General features: G+C 38.7%; 2 protein-coding genes across 2 annotated transcripts in view; both read right to left on the bottom strand.

The window, feature by feature from the left end:
- LOC126556869 (chloride channel protein 2) overlaps positions 1-26,990 on the bottom strand; it is a 209,273-nt gene that overhangs the window by 158,728 nt on the left and 23,555 nt on the right. The window lies entirely within an intron of this gene.
- LOC126558530 (uncharacterized) lies at positions 13,722-17,072 on the bottom strand. Its single transcript, XM_050214554.1, has 4 exons — positions 16,904-17,072; positions 14,457-14,888; positions 13,974-14,339; positions 13,722-13,876 (listed from the first exon to the last, which is right to left on the bottom strand). The coding sequence occupies exons 1-4, from the start codon at positions 16,989-16,991 to the stop codon at positions 13,773-13,775; spliced, it is 990 nt and encodes a 329-aa protein (XP_050070511.1). The 5' UTR covers positions 16,992-17,072; the 3' UTR covers positions 13,722-13,772.

Below are 26,990 nucleotides of genomic sequence, written 5' to 3'. Positions count from 1 at the left end.
GTGTACGCAATCCGGGAAATCTGAGTCATTCATATTTCATTCGTCAGTTTTGTCTGATCCGTGGTGCAGAAAGGACAAGTGTTTGATTGTTGCCGAGACTTGTGACTGCTGTGGAATATCGTCCCACGGCATGTTGATCACACGCTCGTCTCCCCATGCGTGATTCGTGGTTCCAGCTCGGGGAAAAGTTGTTGTGTGACATAAAGTAGGTCCTGTTTATGACAAATGACCGCGTAGTGATGTAAGAGTGTAGTGCCCCGTTATAGTAGCACTGCAGTGTTAATGCCAGTAACGCCAGTAAATCATTGCTGTCGAGTTTGGTGCAAGCGGAAAAGGTTGACTGCGACTGTAGGAAAAATGTGAGTTTTCCTTCTGCCGGTAAATGAGTATGGGATTTTCCAGGCTGCTTTAAAGGCTTGACGGTGGAGCAAATGTGAAACGACTTGCGTTACGGATTCAGAAACAATTTGAAACCCTTCCTTTCTGCAATGTGAAAAGTGCTTCCAGTCCGAACACTTCTTGATGCTACGGAACGGTTCCACTGTTTGTGTGCAATGGTGCGGTTGTGATTCTAATTAGCCAACACTCACAATCATGCCACCTGGGTTGGCAAAAGGTCAGCAACGGACTTTCAATTGATTATGCCGAAGGGTGCAAGTAGCCTTCTTCCACCAGTTCGAGAGCTGCTTTGCTCACCATATGCAGACAACTCAGCAGAACCGGAAACACTTTTCCATCGTTTGAGTTTCCCCTTTTCCTGGCGTCGAGGATTATTGAGGACTGAAGGAACAATAATTAAAATCAAACGAAACGGAAGGTGCTTCAATGCTACGTGAGCATACCGACTGGTTACCATGCTGACAGCCAGGGACTTAGCCCAGTGACACGCTGCTCGACGCTGATGCGTTGGCAACCAGCATCGTCAAACGCATGACGATGAGTTCCACTCACTTCTTCATCATCGTGGTGCTACAGAGATGCTCATAAAAGGCTTCGTGCGATAGTCATACTTCTTCGAAATGATAATCCATTTGACACAGTTCTTGTTTGCACTCGGAACGAACTGGGGCTGGGTAAACTCATTACTTCTATTTGGATGCGCGCAAAGTGATGAGTTAAGTTTTATGCAAGTGTAAAAAACGCGATAACAACATTTAAGTTGTTATCAATTACAAATATCTGGTAATGTTTCAAGCAATAAATAAAGCGATGAAATATTTGTAGTACTTGAACGAAATTAATACCAGCAGAATCGTTTTTTTAAACAGCTAAAAAACTAACAAATACATCATACCGATTATGGGTAAAATATCTATCGTAATTTTATCTAAAACCTTACCAATCGACGATTCTGACCTTCTTTTATATTGTTCTGTTCCAAAGAACTATGCTCATCGATTTACTGCGATACTTTGAAATGGTTTGACGCTCAAGGGTGCTCAAAATGGATATCCGCAAGAACATTTCCGTTCACTTTAGCCATTCGAACTTTTTATCTTGTGCTCAAAAAACTGTCACCATTCAAGTGGTGTCCCCAAAGGACGAACGAACGAAGATCCCTTATTGTCAGTTTATCTGGTGCCTTTTGCAACGTTCCGTCCCTGGTACTGCTTGACCGATCGTGAAACGATTTTTACCTTAATTGGACATTTGGGAGGCGTGTTCAATACTCAGCAGTAAGGTGGGCAGATGTTTGGGTTTTCGTGTTATTTCTGCCCTTTGCAAATGATGGGTTTCATGTGACACATTCATCACAAACAAAACTGCTGTTTGACCTTTTGCAACACACTGGGGCAGGATGTTCTGGTGGAGGGTTTTTTTTTCATTATAGATTTTCAATTCCGGGAAATCTAGGTTTCTGTTAGCGTCTCAATTTCCGGCTATCGTTACCACAGTAGATTGATTCTAATGGTTTCGCTGAAAAATTAAAGAGTATATCGTGCTTGTGAGATATTTCTCTTTAGCTTACAGTTGTGTGCAGAAAGTGCTATAATTCAGCTTTAAAGAATGGCAGCCCGATGTGGTGTGGCGACACGGACGCCGGTCTTGACACGATACGGCTGGGGTTCAAGTCCCATCCGGACCGTTTTTCCGTAGTGAGGATTGAGTATCCCATTACGTGGTATCAGCAAGTCCTGTAAGCCATTCAATGGCCGGCGTGGCCAAATAAGTCGTTAAGCCAAAAAGAAGCTTAAAAACAGCTTAAATAATAACATATTTATCGGATTAAATGCTGAAGCAATTTATCGTAGAACGATAATGACTCTACAATAAAAAAAGTAAATCATAGTTGAGAAAACCCTTGTATCTACTTTGGCACTTTAATCGTTAGAGGCATTTTCTTGTTTCCTGAGCTGGATTTTACACGTAGTTAGTTGGTTGTTTTCGGTTTAAGATTACGAATGTGTTAAAATGCAATGTGTAAGTCGACATTAAATTGCAGAATTTTGGTGTACAGTTACGTTAAAGTTGAGGTTCATTTATTGTTAAATACGTACACTCGTACACTGTGAAGTTTTTGTCTGATTCTACATTTCTTTCACACGTATCTACCTTTGATTCTCTTCATAGTATAGTTCTGACTCACTCTTACTGCGACTCACTGAGGGGTTCTATTTATAATCTATTATCTAATGAGAATTTTTTATTTGACTGTGATATTAGCTTAATAAATTTAAATAAAACTTCTGTGATATATTGTATTCATTTTTAATGTACGTTTAATGAAAGAAAAACTTCTAGTAGTAGTAAAACAAAATGTACCTAAAATAATTTTTTTTTTTTTTATTCATCAGGGACGGCCAGGCCGTATTGCTGGTACCTAAAATTATATAATTAAACATTTCATCCATTGCTTCTTATCGTGAAATTTATTAAATAGTATAAGTGCTGGTTCATCGATTGCATGGCTCGACTTTACGACGATTTTACTTTGGGTTCCTACATAATATTACAGTCAAAAAGACTCCCGATACCGACCGCAGCATGTCGCCGAAGTGGTCGTCCACTTAAAGTATCTGAATCGCTTATTCACTTTGCGCTTTTACGACGGGTCGGCTAAATGCTTCAATCTTTGATCTCGACCGATGCCTTGTCCTTCCCATGTTGATGAACGTTGATGCTCGTTCACGTTCTTACTGGCAGCCACTTCAACCACAAACTTCACAACAGAACACAACACACACACACAACGCAAAAAAAAAACCTTGTTTCCGTCGGTATGCCGTGAAAGTCGATACTTTGAGTACAAACAGTCGCTTCTTTCACCTTTTGGCCAACCTTGGCTGATTCACTTTAGCCGTCGATTAACTTCCAATCAAAGTTTAAGCACTTTCCAAGTACCGGAAACTTTGCTGCCTCTCCACACTTTCTAGCCTGGTGTGGGTAAAGCGCACCAGCAATCGTGGGAAAATGGAAACCACAAACTAGCTGACGAAGACTTCACAAGTTGAGGGCAAGAGCTAAGAAGCTAGCCAAGAAGAAAATGATGGACGTTGCATAAGTTTTTTTAAAGTAAAACCCAGTAAAACTTTGCCTACAGCTCAGTAAAGGTGTGCTCTGTAAAGGTATCAGTTGTTTGTGATGAATTTAAATCTTTCAAATGCATAACTCGATTGTACCGATAATGACTGAGCCATCCCTTTTCATTTGTAAAGCCGCTCAATGCACATATCAATGCGCGAAATCAATTGACCGTACTGCTGGCCATGTCTGTCAGCAGGTCATAGAAAATGAAGCTCGATTGCTTCTATTTAATTAAACATTTTTATTGCTTACAGCACTGTACGGATTGAAAGCCTAGCTACACATTGATCAATTCGTTGCCAAAAAAGGTTCAGACGGCTTAGTGTGGCCATTCCACTCATTCCCAGTAGCGGATATTTGCTAACGCAGTGACTAAAAAAAAGTAGATCAACACTGGGATGGAGGTTATTCAATTTAACAGGAAACAGGCTTTGTGTGTCACGCACGCCATCGTCCATGTTTTCACATTTCGCTGGGCATTCGCTTGTTTGAGATCGGCTTGAACGAGTGAACGAGTGCAAGTGGTGTTCATATACGCACATACAGCGCTCACATATTCAACCATAAGTGGATTTGGATGGGTTAACGGGTGAGTAGAGTGTACGGGCTCAATATAGTTCAGCGACAAAGTGTACTTATTGGAGGGAGTATGAAAATTTCACCCGGTGATGCGTGTGTATTCGTTCGCATTGTGCTTTTTTTAAAGCTTGGTTTAAGTGCTCCTCCATGAGTCCGATCGTAAAAAGGATAACGATAAATGATATAACGCACTAATAGAGTATCGGTAGTTGATGGCACCATTCAGATAGCAAATTTGATCACGTGTTAATTGTCACTGTCGCGTTGCAAATTCAGCTGCATTAACTTTTTACTGTCCGAAACTAAATTCGTTTATTCGTTTTTTTTTAAGTTTTGTATTTCAAACAGGGAATCGAATGTTTTTCAACAGCATTGGTCTATCAATACACAAAATTTTATGTAGGTAGTGCATATTGGCTGATTGATGAATGATTGTTCTTCGCGATAAAAATCTTGAGCTCTCGCTCTTATATAACATAATCTCGGCTTTGAGATTTTCATTCAAGCTAGGTGTTTCACTAACCGAATCGTCAAATCGCATCTCACCAGAGTGTAACTGAACTGAACCCGTCCAAACGCGCTGTTGGGATTAAGTTTTTCTTTCTTACTTACTTATCAGGCGCTACAACCGCTTTGCGGTCTTGGCATGCCGCAGCAGAATCCGAAACCGGTCGCGGTCCCGCGTCGTCGTCCGCCAATTTCATATGATTCCACGCCATCCTCCCACCTTAATCTGGACCTACCAGGCCTCCTCTGTCCGTGTGGACGGCCTAAAAGGACTTTCAGAGATGTGTCGTCTGGTGCCATGCGTATAACATGGTCAGCCCAACGGAGCCTGACGAGCCTAATTCGCTGCACGACGGTGTTGTAGCGGCTCCTCCATTGTCCTTCCACACCTACGGAGCCAACGATCCTTCTGAGCATCTTCCTCTCGAACGCGGCTAAGAGGGCTTCGTCTGTTTTGGACATGGTCCATGTCTCAGAGGCGTATGTGAGCACTGGGACTATAAAGGTATGATACAGTCCCAGCTTCGACCGTCGCGGTTTTTTGAGGTGAGATGTTTCCTCAGGCTGTAGAATGAGCGGCTGGCCGCCAGCATCCTAGCGCACAACTCCGTCTCTATGTTGTTTTCGGTGCTGACTTGTGACTCGAGATAGGTGAAGTTTTGGACGACTTCAAATTTGCGGTCACCTATCAGTCACCTGATGGTGCCACCATCAATTTGGTCTTTGCCTCGTTAATCTGCAACCCGAGGTTTTCTGCCGCATGCTCGATCCTTTGGAAGGCTTTTGCTACCTGGGAGAGCCGCAAACCAATGATGTCTATATCATCAGCGTATGCCAGGATCTGGATTGACTTAGAAGAATGGTAGTTGAATAGAATAGAAGATGGTTCCCGAAGTCTCCACCTCCGAGTCACGGATGACCTTCTCTAGCACCAGATTGAAAAGGAGACAGGCGAGCCTATCTTCCTGACGTAGGCCTTTGGTGGTTGCAAAGGACCCTGAGAGTTTTCCATCCACCTTCACCTGGCATGTGACGTTGGTCATGGACATTCTAAACAAGCCCGATCAGTTTGGCCGGGATTCCAAATGAGCTCATAACCTCGTAGAGTTTTACCCTGGCTATACTATCATATACAGCCTTGAAATCTATGAAGAAATGGTAGGTGTTCAACCGCTGTTCAGTCATCTTTTCCAAGATCTGCCGCATAGTAAAGATCTGGTCAGAGGTAGAAGTTTTTCTTAGTGCAACTAAAATTACCATTAATGACGATGGCTCGTTAATATTTCACAGCTGTGAAAGTTTGCTGTTGATTCGGTTGCCAATGGATGGAAGTTTTGAATTTTTGCCGTTAATGAGAGGGGAGCTTTCGTTTTAATTATGTTTTGCGTGTTATTTTTCGATTCTAGAGTTTCAATCGATTATTAAAAATACAAAAATTTTTTATTGCGATATTTTACCTAAATAATCCAACTTTTTACCGTTTTTAAACGCTTTTACATATAAACATTTGACAGTTCTTAACAACCAGTACAATTTTTGTATGTCGTGTATAGAAAGCACGAGATCAGAAACTTTCAGTCACTAGAAACAAAAGTTTCAGATGAGAGATGAGAAGCTTGCTCTCGTTCACTAGCCCTTTTCTATGGGGACACTTTGCACTCATCAGTCCTCAACCTTGGATTCTTTAGATTTCCAAAATTTGTTGGAACAGCTTCAAACATAATTTGATTCAGAGCATTGTACACATAAGGTGAAAATCCACGTAGGTCCCACACTGTGTATTTCAGTCAGTCCTCACTACGTGGGGACGGTCCGGATGGGAATTGAACCACGGTCCTGCCGTTTGAAAACTGGTGTTGCTGTCGCCTGAACCACCAATCCACCCCTTTTATTTATTTTATTTATTAATTATAATTATTTTTGACCGAAGTATGTCGTACTGTCGACACCGATTGTGGTGACTAATTTATATGAACATAACGATAAGGCCTTTCCTCTTTATTCTTTGCCTTATATCGGGCATACTCGGTTGTACAAACATAATTTGTTATTTAAAGTACATGAATCTAGAATAAAATAATCTTTAAGCCTTTATTTATTAGCAATACGGCCATGCCGTTTTATACAAATAAATTTCTTATTACTCTCTGGAATCGTAATTATCAGGTGCAATCGAATTTCTTATTCCTCATGAGTAACAGGTTGGCTGATAAGTCCCCGGTCTGACACATAGATGGCGCCACTAGTATTAAATGCATATTATTTTTATACAGCACCAACCTTCAAATGATTCGTGTCAAAATTTGACGTCTGTATGTCAATTAGTTTGTGAGACAGAGCGTCTTTTGTCAAGCAACTTTTGGTTGCTTGACGATCGAAAAAAGAACGAAGAAGAAAAAAGTGTTGTTCCACCAAGACAACGCACCGTGCCACAAGTCATTGAGAACGATGGCAAAAATTCATGAATTGGGCTTCGAATTGCTTCCTTACCCACCGTATTCTCCAGATCTGGCCCCCAGCGACTTTTTCTTGTTCTCAGACCTCAAAAGGATGCTCGCAGGGAAAAAATTTGGCTGCAATGAAGAGATGGTCGCCGAAACTGAGGCCTATTTTGAGGCAAAACCGAAGAAGTACTACCAAAATGGTATAAAAAAATTGGAAGGTCGTTATAATCGTTGTATCGCTCTTGAAGGGAACTATGTTGAATAATAAAAACGAATTTTGACAAAAAAAATGTGTTTTTCTTTGTTAGACCGGAGACTTATCAGCCAACCTGTTAGTCTACATGCAAATAACAAAAAAAAGTAAGATACACTCTAAGCTGTGTAAGCTACTGGCTAGTACATTTAACCGTCAATCCCTTCTGGACATTTCCCCCGTAGTGAGGACTGACTATCTAACGTGGTATCGATAAGTCTAAGACTAAGCCATTTGATGACCAGCGTGACCTAGCATACCGTAAACCCAAAAAGGATAAGAATAACAAGAAGAAGATCTTCTAAGAACACAACTTCAGTACTCCTTTCTACACAAAGCTACTGCAATTATTTTCTCATACACAGCACTCTTTCCTTTCTGGCAAAGTACTAAACCATCGCTCAATTTATGATCGTTCGAACCGAGTGGAAATGGTTTAAGAAAAGATCAGACCATAAAAAAAAACAAAAGAAAACCTCAAAGAAAGCTCAAGTGAGATATAGATTTACCAGTACCAGAAAGCCAAAAGTTCATAAGGGGTTTGTCCCGAAATCCACTCTACGACGAGGAGAAAGTGGCACGAAACGAGAACGGTCAGACGGGGTGGTGGAGTTTACGGAAATCGTGATGTGTGAGTGTGCCGGGTTGGTTGGTGTTCGGTTTTCCAAGGCACGAACGAGACTGAACCGTTTCGAGAACATCTTCATATCGTTTCGGATGAACTTTCGCTCGCCACAGGCTAGGGAGGCTTTGCGGAGGATCAAGCACGGTATGTGTTTATGAAACGGTAGTAGTGTTGCAGTGTACGAGCGATTTCGGAAAGTGGGCGTCTTAGTAATGGTATGGGACGGTTCGACGGGTTGGTGTAGGTCGCAATAAAGTTTTGTAAAAGGAGAAAGTTTCTTCCTTAGCGATAAGTAGTTTGCACACGATAAGCATTTGCAGTTGGGGGTTTATTTTTATGGATGTTGGTAAGTTGAAGTGCAGTGGAAAATTGCAATCGTATGGTATTGTTCTGGTACTGGAAGGAGAATGGCTAGATAAAAACAGTTCAAAGATTCACCACTCGTGTTTGGTTTTGATTTCAAATGTGCATCGTAAAAGCGTAAAGATCTTTGGGCGTATGTATATGTAATGTTCAAAAAATCTAGGAACATTAACTTAAAGCACACAATTCAACAAGAGTGTACCAAAATAGAGGTAAAAAGAAATATTTATCACAGCAGTGTAATAACACAGACAAATTTTTGAAAATACGCAATATCAATCTGAATGCAAAACAAACCAATTTTCCCAGAATTGGTGACACATATTAACAAAAGGAAAAATCGTGCTAAAAAAGGAGCTATCGAAACGTAGATTGCATTACTGTTTCGAACTTAGTGAAGCATTCTTTCGGTGAAAAATGTCTTCCGGGCGCAAAATCAGGTACACATGATGCATGCATCAGCAAAATGAAATTGATGTTTGAGCATTGGATCTTTTTTTTTTTTCTTCTACTACGTTCTACCTTTGGCTGATCCAGTCTCTCCAATACTCACCAGCAAAAGGTTCCTGGTGGGCCGTACAGCTGCAGTACAGCCATGTGTTAACATTTTCCCGAATGCGGCACTTTCACGTACTTGCACCGGTTGAAAGCGCACACCGAACTTGCACGTGCCAGATGCACGTTTTTTTTTTTTTGCTAGCACAGGACAAAGGACAACCAAGAGGGAAGAGAATTTTTTTCCATCCAAAGTAGTCAAGAGACAAAACAGAAACTTTAGTGCCCACTGCTCTAAACACAAAGAAGCCAAAGGCTCGTTGCATCACGGCCCATACCCACACCCTTCCACACCCTTAATCTGTTGTCACATAATTCTTATACTTGAGATAGGGATGGTTTAGCAAGGCGACGATCGGCTTCAGCGCATCGACAAAAGAGTGCAAAAGGAGGACACTTTATTGAGGTAAACGAGCAAACAACGGGCGAGCTTTCGGTTGTTTGCTGCTGACGAAGACGGCAAACGAGCATTCGCAGGCGGAAACTATTTAAAAAGTATAATGTTGGATGATAGAGAAAAAATTGCACCAGCGAAAAGTTGTTCACCTTTTACTTGAATTCTTGGAATGGTTTGGTTTGCGCTTCTGAGGCGAAAAGTACGGACAATTCAATCGAATCCTGAGGGCAAATATGTGTCTTTTTAGTAGCGGTTTCTAGGTTTTCCTAGTGCTTTCATTGTGCTTAATAAATAATTCTTTATTTGTTTGGTTTGTTGAGAAAAAAAAGTGATAGTAAAATCCAAGAACAACAGATGACAGCAAAGATGGAAACTATAGTCTCATATCTTCTTCTTCTCCTTCTTCCTGGCTTAACGACATGCTAGGTTACGCCGGCCATCTAACGTCTTACTAGACTTATTGGTACCACGTAGTTGAATAGACAGTCTATAGTCAGTCAGGATGAGATTTAAACTCCGGTCCTGCCGTGTGACGACCGTCGCTGTCGGTGCTATTATCGTTGAACCTTCCTCAATGTCATATAGAAGACAGGATTTTTTCTTTGCGATTTTTCAGGAGAGAAGAAACAAATAACAAAGAAATGTGTTGAAAACGCCGTGGAGTTTTTTTTGAAATTCGTTAATTTATAGGTCCAAAAAATTAGTATGCAAACAGGCTTTTGTTTACAACCTTGACTGTGCCCAGGGCCGGCGCTTCCTGCCCTTTTGCGCTCTTTCTTCTTCCTCTCTTTCGCGGACTTCCTACTTTCTTAAGCATTTTACGTATGACAGGAAGTTGGAACCTTACTCAAAATTCTTCTAGAAAAATCAATGTTCAATAGGATATCTCCAATTTCTTATTTTGCATGATGTAAAACAAAATAACCAAAGAATAAAAATGAATTACAAAATCAGCACCTTTATAGCTATTAACAAGTCATAAATGCTACAAATATATTTGAACAACAGCAGTACTACAGAAAATAGTACTAAAAACAAGTAATACAATGTTGACATTCTTTTTCTTGGCTTAACGACCTTTCTAACGTCCTTTCACGCCAGCCATAAAATATCTTACCAGACTTTCGAAAACAACTAGTTTGATAGTCAAGTCCTCACTACGAAGGGACGGTCCGGATGGAATTTGAACTCCGGGCCTGCCAATGAAAAAACCAACGCGCATTATTTTTTCAATTAACAAAAGAATGTTTATCTAAAAGAAAGGAAAGAATCATTTCTTACATCAATGTGGGTAAATGTTCAAAACAAAAAGTTTAGCTGAATGTCAAGTAATATATTAAGTAATTCCCAACGAATTAAGCGTAACAAATCGGGTCTTTAATTTGAGCATTAATTTTTAAATCTTATTTTGCCATAGCACACATTTCGAAATGAATCTTTATCATTGTAACATTAATTATTTACCAATAACAATTTCATAAGTTCACTTCACTGATTCACTCTCCTGAATGCTTATCATCTAATATTTTTAAAAAAATCACTGTACGGTTCAAAGGGCTGTTCCTCTTTTAACAGTCTTTCATTATAGAACTTACCAAATGTAAAGCAATTAAACACCTAACGATCCATAAAGAATTCAACACGCTGTTGAAGCGGTTTCGAGCATGAGAGACGTATGCTGACGGTGAAAGTTGTTGAAGAGAACATCACCAGAGATTAGGCGTTTGTGTGTGTGTGTGTGTGTGTGTGTGTGTACATGTAGATAAACTGTGACACAAATGCGCCAACGTTCGAAGATGCTTCTAGCTCATTAATATTTCTTGAACCATATCCGAATGACGGCGCGTCAAAGATGTTTGAATCATCGTGGTGTGGTGTGTAGCATCGTGTAAAATGGGAGTGTTTGGTTGGATGAAACCATATTCCAATTTACCGCATGATGATGTGTTCCACTGGCAGATTAATCCTTGAACCTGTGTTGAATTTTCACACTACATTTTTCCTCTTTCATGGTGTTTAAGTGTGTTACATATTAATATTACAATTTATATCATTTCTTGCAAATAAACCAAGTATTACTAGCGTTGTTACATGTAAGCCAAATGAAATTCAACTGTGGTAAATTGCTTATTATTTTCGTAGAACTGTAAGAATTTAATACGATTTGATGAAGTAGATAGAACATATAACTAGAAAGAAATATGGACTAAACTACTATAAAAAGACAATCTGTTACGCCAACATCTATGCCCAGAGTTTGACACCATGTGTCCCGATGAGTTGTTAGGAAATTCTTAAGAAATTTTAAAAACATTTCTCATGTATTTAAAGAGGCTTTGAGTTTTTGAAACTACAAGCGAGTCACTTATCAAGGCTGAAATAAATTATAATCGGTCGAAAACGAACAAGCGAGCAGATCCGTACGGTTAACACATAGCACAAGAGCCAATCCTGAAACAACCATTTAATACGTGAGAACCGTACACAAACCAAGCTTAGAACTTTTTCGGACGAGATTCGATTCTTCTTCGTCTGTCCAAGTTGAGTTCAAGCATTTGATTTGTATTTCGAGGTAGTAAATGAACTGACCAATCTAAAAACTGTCAATATGGAGCTTTTAAATGAACTGACAAATGCGAAAAGAGTCAATATGAAGACTCACTTCATTCGATTGATATGGAAATGATTTTTTCAACAGAAACTCTTTTAGAACCACACTGCGTAGTTGTCCATCTCGAATGTAAACCGTAAACCGCAAACATGAATGAATAAAGCTTCCCTCCAGAGCGATAATAGCTGCTGTTTCATTCATTCCCGTCTGATTGCTGAAGCTGTAGCCCACTGTCGAACTTAATATTTGTTGATACCATGCAGACTACCACAGCCGAAGGACAGATGATTCCAGTATCAAATAGCAACCGCAGCGAGAATGCAATATCAGTGCAGAGATTTATCCTACTGTTATTTGAGCTGTAATGTACTTACTCCGCACCACGATACGTGTACACCTACCTTCTGCGAGCAATATCCGAATCAAGTGGATAGCTTAAGGGTAAGCACGCAAAACAAAGGGGGCATACAGCACATAATGCAATAACGTCGTTTTGCTTCATTCACAGAACACACAAATGCCGATGAACGGGGAGCTGGTGGGACGAATGTGTGAGAAGCATTTTACAAGCAGCAAGCTGCAGGAAACGTGCCAAAGGAGCTGTGCTGTCTAAAATAGGGAATAACTACGTGATATATGTTTGATGAACATGGAAATCAATGAGAACGATGACATGTGATAAAGGCGTTATTATTAAAGACGAAACAATCAAAGGTTTATCTGAAATCAAATCAAAGTTTTAGATAGAATAAAGACAAAATGATTCTATTAAGGATGAAGATCACAAAATTAGCTTGATTATTAAAAATGTAATTATATTCATTAAAAGTTATTCAATGTTAAATGGGATAGTCATTTTAAAGTAATTTTTCGAGGAAAAAAACATGTAACTGTGCTCTTCTAGGTAAAGAAGCTTCAAAATAGCCTGTTTTTGATCACTGATTAGAAGTAAAATATTCCAAATTTATGACTTTTGTAGAAACCAACTTTATAGAAACCAACTGAACCTATTATGGCCTATTTTGCAACGATGTATGCATATGAAAAATTAAATTGGTACATGCTATTTCGTGGTGCGATACAGATAATAAAATGAAAGATGTGTTTTTTCCATTTATAACGGCCAATTCGTCGCATTGCTTAACAAAGGTGTGTTGTAAGATAGTAAATTTGTAGATGTAAACAATTATCAGAATTAAAATAAACTAACAACATCAATCAAAACAAGCAAAGCAAAACAAATCACCATACACTCATTTCCCCAAAAAACAAGTTTATTTACTTTTACTTGCATTTTTTTTTTCGTTTCTTCGCATAAACAACCCGCCAGTTATTTTCTTCACCTTCGCCTGTGTAGTGACCAACTGCAGCAAACGTACTATTTGAATTCAGGTTCTACTTGTATCCCTATCTGAACGTTATATAATTTATTGTTCCGCTTGCGAATGCTACATTTCGTTTGTTTTTGATTGCACCTCTGTTTAGTGCGAGACGATTGCCATACGTGCACAACAAACGCTTTCCCTAGCAGGTATCCCGATACCTTTAAGCTTTGGACAGTACTATGGCGTACTATAGTAAATATTTAACTTATTCGTGATTCGTGTAATATTTACAAAATTGATTCGATGTAGAATGTTTTACACTGCATTCTGGAAAACTGGAATACTTTAAGTACGCATGCCGCTTGAAAATAGCATGGATTGCAGATTGGTTTAGTTCCGTCACAATAAGCTCTTGAGAAAGGTTCTGCCATTTTCCTCACTCTACGAATCATGTGTAACAAGATTGGTGTGAATGTGTGTGTTGTTGTTTACGGAGTTTAAAGATGTGTAAACAAAATACCATACTAATTATCACTAATCATGATTTGAATGTACACGGTGAATATGATCCTTACTCTTCGCTCTCTTTTATTCTATTCGTGTACTTATAACGCTTTGTAGATAAAGTAACAGACTTACTAATATGATGTACAAGCAACGATTTTGGCTATGCAAGTTCCCAGAACTTTTAACTGGAAGAAACAAGACAAGAATTCAAAACAGACAAGTTAATACTACGCATTCTACGGTTGGAAGCCTAACTGCTTCAATGACAACTCACGAACTCACCCAAAAGCATTGCAACACGATTGTCGATCGTCGGCTGCTCCCACTGGACGATACTCTCCTGTCCGCCGCGCCATAAGACGGGCGATAAGCTTGCCACACACTTTATCCGAATCATTCCATCGATGTAGTGCCGATGGTTGACGACCATACTCAGCCCAAGAAAGGTGGTAATCAACCCATGTTGATTTTGTACCGATGGGTAGTGAATGATGTTGTTCGGGTCTGTAACGAGCAGATCGTTGAGGAACCACTGGAGCGTTGAGGCTGGATAGGAACGGCCAGAAGTGCAGTTCAGCTCCATCGTTTCCCCTATTTGATAACTTTTAACTTCATTATCGCTTATGTGAGGTCCGTCTTTGGGAACATCTGGTATATGATGGGCGGGCAGAAACAAAAAAAAACAGGAAACACGCAAAAACAGTTTCACAAGATCGGCTTCATAGAAGGATTCAATTCGTATTATAAAATTGAACCGCTACTCACATATCACATCCATCCGACCTTCGCCTTGAACCGAATCAAAGTTTGGCGCTTCCGCCGAGATCTCACAACGATAGATACCGGAGGATTTGAGTGTTAAACCACGCAGCAACACCTTCGTCCCGTCAGAATGGTTCGGATCAACCCGGATACCCTCGATTTTGTAGCTCTTAATCGGTTGCGAAGCGGACGGCACGTAACGATAGAACTCCTCGTTGTCTTTGTACCATTTGATGGAGTAGAGCTTTTCCTCCTCTTCGTAACGTTCACTTAGATAGTCACTCTGATAGGCATGGTGTCGTCGATTAGTGCCGTCTAGTGAACTGTGCCCTTTCCGTTGACCGTTCAGCTCGTAGTGACATTCCAGGAGAGCGGATTCAGTGCGAAACTTGTACGGTGGTATACGTACCGTTTTGAGTTTCAGACCGAGCGATGCTGCAAAACATATGAAGTTGACTTTTTATTTTAAAGGGGAAATGCTTGTGACACATGTTTTTTTGTGAAATAGATTATCATGGATAAAGTTTCAAATGTCATTGTTGAAGTGAGATCCTCCTAGAAGGCTTCAAATATGCTATAACTTTGCATAGTAAACATAATGTATGGTTTGGATTGGGTTTTATGAGTTAAAAGTTTTAGTTTACATGTGGTTTTAACTATCGGCAACTTTCTTACGATGTCAAGTCCCGTGAAACATCGAATATTATCGGTTGAGCATCGAAGGTTGAGCAGTCATGCGAAATGTGAAGTGAAATAAACAATAACAGACAAGAACTATTGCTCCTAAACAAGTTTCAATGTTTGACAAGCCTCAAAACGTTGAGAATCATTCTACTCGTACAGCGAAGCCCAAGAGCTACCCTCTTGGGTGGAAGACACTTAAAAAAACGACTACGTAATCTTCTTCTTCTTCTTGGCTTAACGACCTTTTATCCTAGAACAGTTAGCCGGCCATCTAATGGCTAACTGTGCCTCGCATCGCCCTGGTAGATACCACGTCCAAACTACGGGGGTACGGTTAACAATGTATCTTTAAGCTAACTTTAACGGAAATAAAAGGAAAAGGAAGTGGTAACGGGGTATGCTTTTTTAACAAATACTGAAAGCCTGTTCGAAACGATTAAGTCTAGTAGTAATGTGTAAAAGAGCTCTCACACGCAGGTGCCAAAAAAGGTGCATAAAAACAAATAGCATACATTGTGTAGGCCATGAGTCCATCAAAAACGCAAGATTCGAAATTTGAATGATGGAATTTTCTATTGAGCTCTAGAGAAGTATTAGAACCTGCAAAAATGACCAATGCTCGAATCTACGAGAACAGCTGATTGTTATTAGTAAAATAAAATCTCTCTGTATTTAAAAAAAAACGGTAAAAAAGCTCCGCCGCATGGATGTAACTAGTCATTTTAAATTATTGAAAAATTGCAATCGTATTTGCGTTATTGTAAATGTATGTAGTGAGGACAGACCCTACAGCTACGTGGTATCAGCAAGTAGTAAGCCATTGCATGGACAGCGTTGCCTAGTAGCTCGTTAAGCCAAGAAGGAGAGACCATTAAAAAAAGGTCTACCGCGATTCTTATGCGTGCAACTCTGCCGCGACCAGTTAAAATGACTGGTCCGGTAGTTCTGTAGTTCTTCTATTTATCGAACAGAACCTTGTATTAAATTTTAAATAAATTAAAAGCAATGAAAAGTCAAAAGATCTTAAGGAAATGTTGAATACAGTTTAAATTTTGAGTGCTGTATTTATTAAAAGAAGACAATACGGCACTGGACCGTCATATTCAATTGTAAATAAATAAAAAAAAATTTATTGAAAGAAACAAACTATATAAAGTATTCGTCTAAAACACTCATTACAATTCTAAATAAACAGAACTCAGCATTCTTATTTATTTTATAAACGCTTCAAACTAGCAAAAGTTGACTTAATGTTCCGTTTTTTAAATTGTCTTCAGTCACCATGCAATGTTACGTTCTTTTAAACAAAAGAATAAGAAAAGTTCCCTTTCCAGTAGGCGGATGGCATCTGGTCGTCTCACTATCGAACGTCGGACATCAAATACCCAATTAAGGTTTGAAAAGTGTCATATGAGCGATCTGAAGCAGCAACAAGGAATGAAATGACGAAAAAAAAGGGACCAGATAAACTGAAAAGCAGGGATACTTTTTTTCTGTCCGTCTTTGGGGACACCACTTGAATGGTGACAGTTTTTTGAGCACAAGATAAAAAGTTCCAATGGCTAAAGTGAACGGAAATGCTCTTACGGATATCCATTCGGAGCACCCTTCAGTGTCAAACCATCCCAAAGGATCGCAGTAAAACGATGAACAAAAATCTATAAAGCAGAACGAACGCACCAAAGGGCAATGACTGTTGTTGGGGGAGGGTTTCAGCAAGGATAAAGGGGACCAAGAAGTAAAAACAGGGCGTTAAATGACATTACCTGAAATCGAGAGAACTCCAAGGAGGAGCCCGATCCAACTGTTCAACACCAGCAGCATTGTATCCGTTTCCTGTGTCGATTCGAACATCAATTTGGCTCGCTTTCAATTTTCATCAACTTTCTTTGCGTCACTTCTATACATGGAACGCTTCAATATTTCACTATGTCACTTATCACTTTGCACATTTTTTTTAAATTTTCCTACTCAAGATTGCTCTGTTTTCCGGTTTTTGGTATTCTTGTGTTCACTTTCGAACATTGAATATGCTCGTTTCACTGCACTTCTAGGCTAAATACTTTTTAAAAAAATTGATGATAAGTTTTAATATTTATTATTTTGATTTGAATTGTATCTTAATATCGTTCAGTAAAAATTTTACGTTTGATTTATTCTCGTGATGGGTCTTGAATTCAAAACAAACAACATATTAATCCATAAGCTTAACGCAGTTGACAAAAAAACATGTAATCTTTAAGGAAACAAAAGTACTTTTGAGAATATTTATTTAATGAAAAATCGGAGAAATGAGATACTTCAAAAACAAACGTTAAACACCACGTTTATTTTAGCACATAGTACTGGAAGCAGGTCAAAACAACAACCAGCAACTCTTCTAACCATAAACACGCACACCATAATTGTTTTGAGCTCACGCACACATTTCACGTCTTAGTATTGTGTGAAAATGAACATAAGTGTTGACGCTAGTAGAAACAAAGACCGATTGTCTTTGTTTTGCATACGCAGCAAAAGCACACGTCACCATCGCTGGCAGGAACTGTGTCAAATGGATTATCATTTCGAAGAAGTATGACTATCGCACGAAGCCTTTTATGAGCATCTCTGTAGCACCACGATGATGAAGAAGTGAGTGGAACTCATCGTCATGCGTTTGACGATGCCGGTTGCCAACGCATCAGCGTCGAGCAGCGTGTCACTGGGCTAAGTCCCTGGCTGTCAGCATGGTAACCAGTTAGTATGCTCACGTAGCATTGAAGCACCTTCCGTTTCGTTTGATTTTAATTATTGTTCCTTCAGTCCTCAATAATCCTCGACGCCAGGAAAAGGGGAAACTCAAACGATCGAAAAGTGTTTCCGGTTCTGCTGAGTTGCCTGCATATGGTGAGCAAAGCAGCTATCGAACTGGTGGAAGAAGGCTACTTGCACCCTTCGGCATAATCAATTGAAAGTCCGTTGCTGACCTTTTGCCAACCCAGGTGGCATGATTGTGAGTGTTGGCTAATTAGAATCACAACCGCACCATTGCACACAAACAGTGGAACCGTTCCGTAGCATCAATAAGTGTTCGGACTGGAAGCACTTTTCACATTGCAGAAAGGAAGGGTTTCAAATTGTTTCTGAATCCGTAACGCAAGTCGTTTCACATTTGCTCCACCGTCAAGCCTTTAAAGCAGCCTGGAAAATCCCAGACTCATTTACCGGCAGAAGGAAAACTCACATATTCCTACAGTCGCAGTCAACCTTTTTCGCTTGCACCAAACTCGACAGCAATGATTTACTGGCGTTACTGGCATTAACACTGCAGTGCTACTATAACGGGGCACTACACTCTTACATCACTACGCGGTCATTTGTCATAAACAGGACCTACTTTATGTCACACAACAACTTTTCCCCGAGCTGGAACCACGAATCACGCATGGGGAGACGAGCGTGTGATCAACATGCCGTGGGACGATATTCCTCAGCAGTCACAAGTCTCGGCAACAATCAAACACTTGTCCTTTCTGCACCACGTTTCAGACAAAACTGACGAATGAAATATGAATGACTCAGATTTCCCGGATTGCGTACACACGAGGCACTCACGCAGCCATCGCGACGTTGTCCGTGGCTCTTCGGATATCGTCGCTGTTTGCTCGGTTTTTTTACCGACGGTAAAACGAAAAACAGGACGAAATGTTCGCACTATTGTAAATAAGAACGTGAGAGATCTGATTTCCAGCATAATAGGGAGAGATCTCTGCTTTTTCAAAGAGCGATTAGAATGCTCTCTTGAGTAACTCACTGCATCGTTGGAAATGTGTGGAAAATGCAGCTTTTTCTTGTCTTGATTTTATACATTATGGTGCACTGGAGTTGATTTTCACAAAAATGTCGTTTGAACAGAAACCAAACCATCAAAATGCTGATTTTAAGGTTAAAAATATGTTTTGGATAAGGTTAAAAAGATTGAATTTTTTCTTCTACAAAATACGTTGAGATATACTACTCTGTGCATCCTGTGTTTCAATTACCCGTATGTGTTATTCAATTCGATTCGATTCGAAAACATTCGATTTTCCGTAACATACATTGTCTATTCCCCAACGGATACTGCATTCAATACAGCGCGAAATGTTCATTAGCACCTAGCAGCAAGGATTCACTGCTTCCTGTAGATAAACGCATCATGCACTGTGTGATAGAAAATTGTAATGACCTCAAATGCACAACTCAATGGACCGTTAAATACAGCAAATACGTATCTCATACCTATGAAACGAAATTCGGTTTGTAAACAATCAAGATAGGAATGTTTTGACTTCGTGGTAATATTTATTTATAATTGATTATGACGCTACAATGCCATAAAGTCAACTTTGTTTAGCGGATAACTGTTTTTTTTTTTATGATCGTAGCATGGATGACTAATTAAAAAACATGTCACTTAATTTTACTGAAGTTTGCAAATATTGAAAAAAAATTTCTGTGGTGTGGATGGAATTGGGATGCCACTTATAAGGAATACAATTTTTCCGTTTGTTTTCTCCTTCGTAATCATTACGAAGTATTCATGAAAATAAACTATTTTGTCTATTCATTTATCTTGATGAAAATGTTTTAATATTGAATAGCAGTTAGCAGTAAAATTGACTTGATCATAAAACTTTATTTCAACAAACCTCTGATATTAATATATTTTGGTATTAAATGTTTGTTACTCTCTTTAGAATCACATTATTCGTTTCTTTCAGTCAGCCGGTCTTCATACAGCAGGAATAAAGTTCAAATCCCATCCAGACCGTTCCTCCATTTTGAGAGCGAATTAATCAACTGCGTGGTAAGTCTAGTAAGCCATTAAATTGCAGGCGGGACCGTAGAGGTCGTTAAGCCAAGAAGAAGGGAGTAAATTTATTTCTGATGTTATGAGAAAACGCTCAAACAAAAATTATAATTTTTTTTTTTTACAAAACAAAACAAAAATTATTATTATTATGGAATTTTCAAACAAAATAAAATCTTTAGTATTTATGGGCTCCATTTAAGGTCCTGTTTGGAAGTTTAGAGTTCATTTTTATATTTTACGACGCTTTAAGTTCGTTTAACAAAAGTCATTAGAATCTTCAAGAGTGCATACACCAAGAGGGAAAAAAATCTCTGATTTTCGGAACACACATGGTGTACATTTAAAGTCGCCATTAATTTGGACTTGGATCGTAAATTCATCATGCCATATACATATGTTGTTGGTTACATTGAATGCGTGTGCCTGGAGTTTTTATGGTTGATTTTTGATTGAATTATAGCTGCAAATGTCGCCTGTTTATGGCATGATGAGCGGTGATTTGATGAGGCGATACTTTCATTTAATGTAGTTTTCTTACGATGGAAATTAATATCTTTTGGATTTTTATTTATATTGCACTCTTCTTCTGATGCTTTTTAGCAAACAAAACAAAGGAGCAAGCCGGGACCTAAGGGTATAATGGCGCCATCAAATCCTATTCGGACCATCTCTCTCTACGTTGGACGAATTAGAAAGCAACGGGAAGCCATTAGCAGGTTTAGAACTTTCACAGAGATAGTTGCAAGAAGAATAACAGGAATGATACTGCAAATCATCATGATATGATTATGTTTAAAAATTCGTTTAATCAATCATATAATCTAATAATGTTTTATATTCGGCAATATTACCAGGTCGTTGTAAAGAAATAAAACAAAATTATTTAATTTGTGAATTTATTTCAAGCTATTCAAATGTTTCAACGAGTTACGTATAAAAGCACCATTAAAAAAGATAAAAAACTCATCAATTGTTATCAAATGAAACTTCTTACCCAGTGTGTTAAGTGTTTGTTCGGAATTGCTGTTATACACCAGCTTATTTAAAAATGAAATGGCGGGCGTTCCCTCCAATTGCTGATGAATAAATAGTTTAGTCATTTTGTCTCAATTTTGTCACGCTGCACAAAATCACGATGACACTTTCTGAATGTTCGGATTATATTCAGCGTTACCTCGCGTAATCCACAATTTCGAAGTGATGGCGTTCCCGTGAAGCGGAATGATTAATGGGTCGTTTACACGCTTTCAAACATTGATGTGTCATTGGTGTTAGGAGTGCTCTTTTTCTATCAAACATCGACTACCTGTAACGTTCGGACTGGGTACGAATTCACTTACTAGTAATATTTTAGGGACAGCTTGAAGGATAGTTAAAATTCGTAAGGATTTCTTTCATCACAGGCAAGTTCATATTTAAAGCATTGTTTTGTTCCAAACAGGTTTTTCCCAACAGGAAATGGAAGCCCAATAAAGGGAATATAACAAATCACTATGCCAAAATCGTAATCTTATATTCAAAACCCTTTTTTCCAATGCCTTCATTCAAAAAGTAGAGAGCTATTCTGCAATTCTAAAATGTAAACGTTGTTAAAATAAACTAATAATCTAAGTTTTCCCTCTTTTACGCATTGCATGCAGCTGATGATGAATTTGTTGAATGCATATATAAATTACATTATAATTACCAAGCTGACATGTTGTGACACTAAGATACTTTTATTTACGATAAGAGCAACCGCCAGCTTTATGCAATTTTTCTCCAAAGAGCACGGATTTTGCACGTCGTGCGTCGATAATGAACATGGATGCTGTAATTGAATAATTAGATACTGTGTAATGGACACATTAGCAATGAACATACAGAGAGCGAAGGCTGGTGGTCTTTTGTGTGATGTTGCGTGACATTTGTGCTGTCGATTCAATTAAGCTAACTGAATATTTCCCATTTGCAAACATCATGAATAAGACAAATTGACAAACAGCTTTTTGTATCTTTCACTGTGTAGGAGATAAGCTTATAACTGGGATTATTTCATAAATTAAAGAACCAATAGAGCATGTGGGTTTGCTTTTAGAAACAGTTGAATGAGTCTCAACTATAAGTGTAAAGCACTGTTTTTAGTATTTTGACTGTGATTGCAATTCTTTTCGGGAGTAAGCTTTATAATTCCGAGAATTATGAGCATGTATAATTATAATTGATGAATTGTACAAAAAAGACTGATTTTCTTTTAACCCTTTTGAACCAACTGCTCAATTATAACGCTTTATATCGATTGCGTCTGCTGTCGTTACAGTACTGTGGGGAATGGCTTGGCATGATGTGGCATCACAGTGGGGTAGGTTATGTTGTTTGTAGACGAAGCAAGACTCTACCAAACGTGACGAATAGTACAGGGAGTAGCGTGACGTCGTTCAACGGAAAAGTACTGCAATATGACGATCGTTATCACCCGCGGGAACGATGCTCGATGCTTCGCTGCATGACTATATGTAAAGTCCGTCATCAAAATCAAACATCATTGAAAATCCTTGCGCTTACTTCAACATCTACGTTAAAGTCTGTGAAATTGTTTTTGTTCCAAAAAAAAGGTGAAAACTTCAAGCATTTGATCACCAAAATTTCGGATCTTATTAATTCATTTCGAAGTATATCCGTCCTTCTGCTCTGCTTTTGCCACATATAGGAGCTTCAAATCACTTTTGCCCCATAAACATATTGCAGGATGTAGATTGATTTGTAAAAAGTGACCGACATTTGTGTCGCTAGGTTATGGATAGAACTCTCCAGATTGAAGAGAATACCGACAAGCCTGTCAGCCTGGCACAAAACATTGAGTCATGTCATGGTAATAAAATAAATAAAATTAGGCTCAGGCAGGCAAGTGCTCGGTTTCCATAGAAAAGAGCACTTGAAATATGTGAAACGTTTGTCTGTTCAATAATATCTACATCTTCTTTCCTTTGGTTGATTAACTTCATTGCAAAGATATTCTTAAATTCATTAAACTTCCATTCCAAGTGAACCGATCTTGCCACTGTCCTGGATGCCAAAAAGCGTCGAGGATTTTGAGGATTTCATCGAGTAAAGAGATACCAACAATCAATTTCCATATGCAAGTGTAGCATTCGCTTCAACGGTATAACGGGCGTTGATAACTGAATTGACTTCAGTCTCTATACGATTGAAAAACAGAAATATCATCGTTGCTTTCGATGGGTAAATTCAATTCGTCGGATGCATCACTACTGTACGCCATACTGATTGACATGTTCATGGAGTGATCGGTACAACCCATCAATCAAATGACCAATTCGTGTCACAAACCACTCTTTCTCTCGATGCGTCAACCAATCTAAGAGCATTGAATAAAGCTCGGGAGTAAAAATTCTACCTTGGGCTGCATTTATTAGCTTTCGTCTGAAAGCATGAAAAACTTTCAAAACTAATATTAGTTTTACTGAAAACACGATGCACATGGTATGACTTACAAAACTTATTTATCATTGCCGGATGGCATAGTTCCGACTATGATATTTGATTAAGGAAATTCAAAAGAGGTTGATGTTTTGAAAACATTTAATCCATTAAGACGTGATTTATCAAAATACTTTATTTAAAATAGAAAACGCACAAACAGTTGTGGGCACGTCTGCAATATAATTATCTTTCGGTGATTAAGATAGAATGTGAAAGATTTAATACAATAAGGCAGGACCAAAAGCTAACCGTGCAGCAGGTCAGAAATAAACCATCTTTATTTGGCGAGCCAAAATCATCAGGACTTAAGCAGTTTGGTTTCCGTATTTACACAGGTTGGTATGACGTTTGACTATAATTCGCCAGTATTTCGTGAAAAAGGTAACAGGGTCTCAGGTTTGGGATACAAAACAAATATTTGTCCATGGAAGCTGTTACTCCATTGGGCTTAACATATTTTTCAACATTGTTCAGCACATTTTACCACATACAAAAATTATTCAATTTCGAAAATAAGAATAAAATAAGAAGTAAATAATCTAAGAAAATGTTTAAATTAAGTAAAACTTTGAGCTGCTGATTTACAAGGGGAAGGACCAAGTACTTTTCTACTTTAAACATGGCTTTACCTCACCATTGTAAGCTACACGAACAAAGAAAGGCGAAAACACCAGTCACAGCACAGAAAATGTTCCAGAGACGAAAAAGATTTCTTAACAGTTGTATAACCGCTAAGGACACTGATTGCTACTGGTAACGAAAAAGATTTCATCCGATAGAACTCTTAAGGATCATTTATAAAGGACAGAAGTGGTTCAGTGATCCTACCGCAATTAACGTAACCATTTCTTTCCATTCCTGCCATTTGTTCGCCGTAGGTTCAGGTGGTAGCCGCTTCAGAAACTTCTTCGGACTATTGACGATAATGGCAGACCCGGCACCCTGCACACGGTACGCCAACAAAATCCTAATTTGACTATCCGACCGCTTTAGTTTCACAACCAATGCTTTCCGTTTGAAAAGCAGCAATATCCGTATAACGACCCTCGTCAAATTAACACGCAAATTAAATTTCCTCAACTTACTTTACCGTCGACGGTTGCTCCAACGGTCTTCGAACGGTTTCGGGAAAATATCAACCTAACGAATTTATCTTCAAGCAATGCTTATGCTCCATTGGATGATCGTGCTCTCGCAAGTGTGTCATTTCCATAGCGGGTTGCTGGTAAAGGTGTTACTGACTGGCTTTCAAACAAACGCACACTCCTGTTATTTTTACCCTTCCATCACTTTCATCCGTCAATTAGCGGAGTGTAGCTCTAAAAAAATGAACCCAATTCCAGCTCATTGATCCTCCCTGTAAAAGTACATCGTTCATCACCTTTCCTTCCATCGCCTTGAGAATCAGTTCGGGTTGAAGTGACTCAGGGAGGAAAATTGAAGAAAATATTAGTAATAGATAAACAAAAGCTTCACAATAGGTGTTTTTCGCTTTTTTACTGTTGTTTAAAGAGGATACAACGTAAACGATTTGTTTCATTTATGGGCTTTTGCAATTATTTCCAATATAAACAACAATTTAACACTACAATATTGCTATGTTGATTTAGCCTTACAGGATACGTTAGGTGAATACTTTACCTTGCAACAATTAAATTGCAAAAATATTTCAAAGATTTTTTTCTTAATGGTTTAAAGAAGCTGCATGTGTTAAAACGTCTGCAGACTGCTTCAACACATAACATTACCTACCTAATTGCTATTACGTAAATGTTATCTTCCACGGTAGAAGCTTCCTGCAACAGCTTACTACTTTGTTCAGCTGTGAAAGGTTATGCTTCCTTGCAGTGAATGCCTAGCTATGAACCCTAACCCGTGTTCTAACCTTTATTAGGTGTAGCAAGGTGCCATTGTCAGGTAGAATGTCAGTGCCAGAAAATCTTTGAAAAAGTCGCGCAATGGCATGGAAAAGGGTTTTACGTTGCGCCAGCCTCTACGTAGGGCCGTAAATATTTTACACTATTTTCTTGGATTGTTAAATTGACCTTCTACTACAATTTGCCGAAACAATATGAATAATAAGAAGCACTCGCTAATACTAGTAAGCTGGTAGTGGTACCATAAAAATAGATTGGTGAAACTCCAGAGCTTTTAAAATATGTGTGCGTAACTTCAATGGAGGCGCATGGTGGCCTGTACGCGATGGAAGTAATAGTAATTTCAAAATATTCGAAATGTAGTGTATAACATTGATTTAAGAAAAAAAGAGCATATTATAATTTAAAATTAATTACATTAATTTAATTATTAAATTATTAATCAAAACTTGTTAGCATAGAAAGATCTTCTAAAAAGCCTCTCTTCACTCTACCTTTATCACTTCATGTACTTCAACACTTTAGTCTATCATACTGTACAACTATTTTACTTCAGCAAGAAAATATCTAACGAAGAATAAAAAGGCAACATTCACTATCAGCCTAGCCGCGAAAGATCACCAGCACAGAAAGCAGCACAGAAAAGCAACACAGAAACAAAAGAACATTGGTAAGTGTTTATCTTCTGTGTCATAACATTAGCAAAGGCTTAGGCTCCTCATCATTTACACATTTTCACGCCCGAAAGTGGTGCTTCTTGCAAAGCCAAAAATGGGAGAACTTTTTCTTACCTTGCGTCGTAACTTTCATCCAACATCATTCAAGATTCATGATGTGGTAAGGTTGATTGTAACTTCGGTACTTTGGCTCTCTGGGCATAATTTGTGGTTCGCAGAATAATTTGCCGAGTACTCTGCTTTGGGCATTACTACTTCATGGCAAGGGTAAACATTTATTCGCAAAGGAAAAATTTACATATCTTGATTAAAGGAGCATATTTGTTAAAAGAATGCATTATTGTTGTTAAATATTTTTATACACCGCCACTGTTCATACTAGCAAATGACTTACTTCATTCTACACTTTAGTGTTCTCGAAATTCAGACAAGCAAGCTAATTTCTTACTTATTATTATGACGTACTTATACCAGACATTATAACAAAGCAGAACGAAAATTCTCACCTGCATCATGGAAACGCACCTTCAATGCAAATACTTACGATCAAACTTTTCTTTCTCTGCGAAAGAAACCCGATAGTCGGAAACGCAGCAACTAAAACAGTGGAAAAGAATGAAAATGAGCATGAAAACACGCAACACACCACCGAGGCAAGAATAGTAAAATAATGATATTGTTCGCGGTGTGGGAGTGTTGCCGTACCTAGGCCAGGTTGAGCTTTTAATGTAGAGGCGGAAAACGTGCACGTAGCTTGTACGGTTTCCAAACGACTAATAGCTCTCAGGTCCGACCGTCGTACGATATCCATTACACGGCCAAGTACATCCATCGTGATGAAGTATGGTTCGGTAAAGCTTTGTTACGCGAACACGAACAAAGGAGAAAAACTTGTGAAATAGAGAATTAACTACCGCATTGTTTTTGCTGCGTTGGGCCTTGAGTATCCAGACAATGTTTCTTTGGAAAACTTTTCCAT

This window comes from Anopheles maculipalpis, chromosome 2RL (assembly GCF_943734695.1).
Source record: "Anopheles maculipalpis chromosome 2RL, idAnoMacuDA_375_x, whole genome shotgun sequence".
Taxonomy (NCBI): Eukaryota; Metazoa; Arthropoda; class Insecta; order Diptera; family Culicidae; genus Anopheles; species Anopheles maculipalpis.
This window is presented reverse-complemented; position numbering and strand designations above follow the sequence as displayed.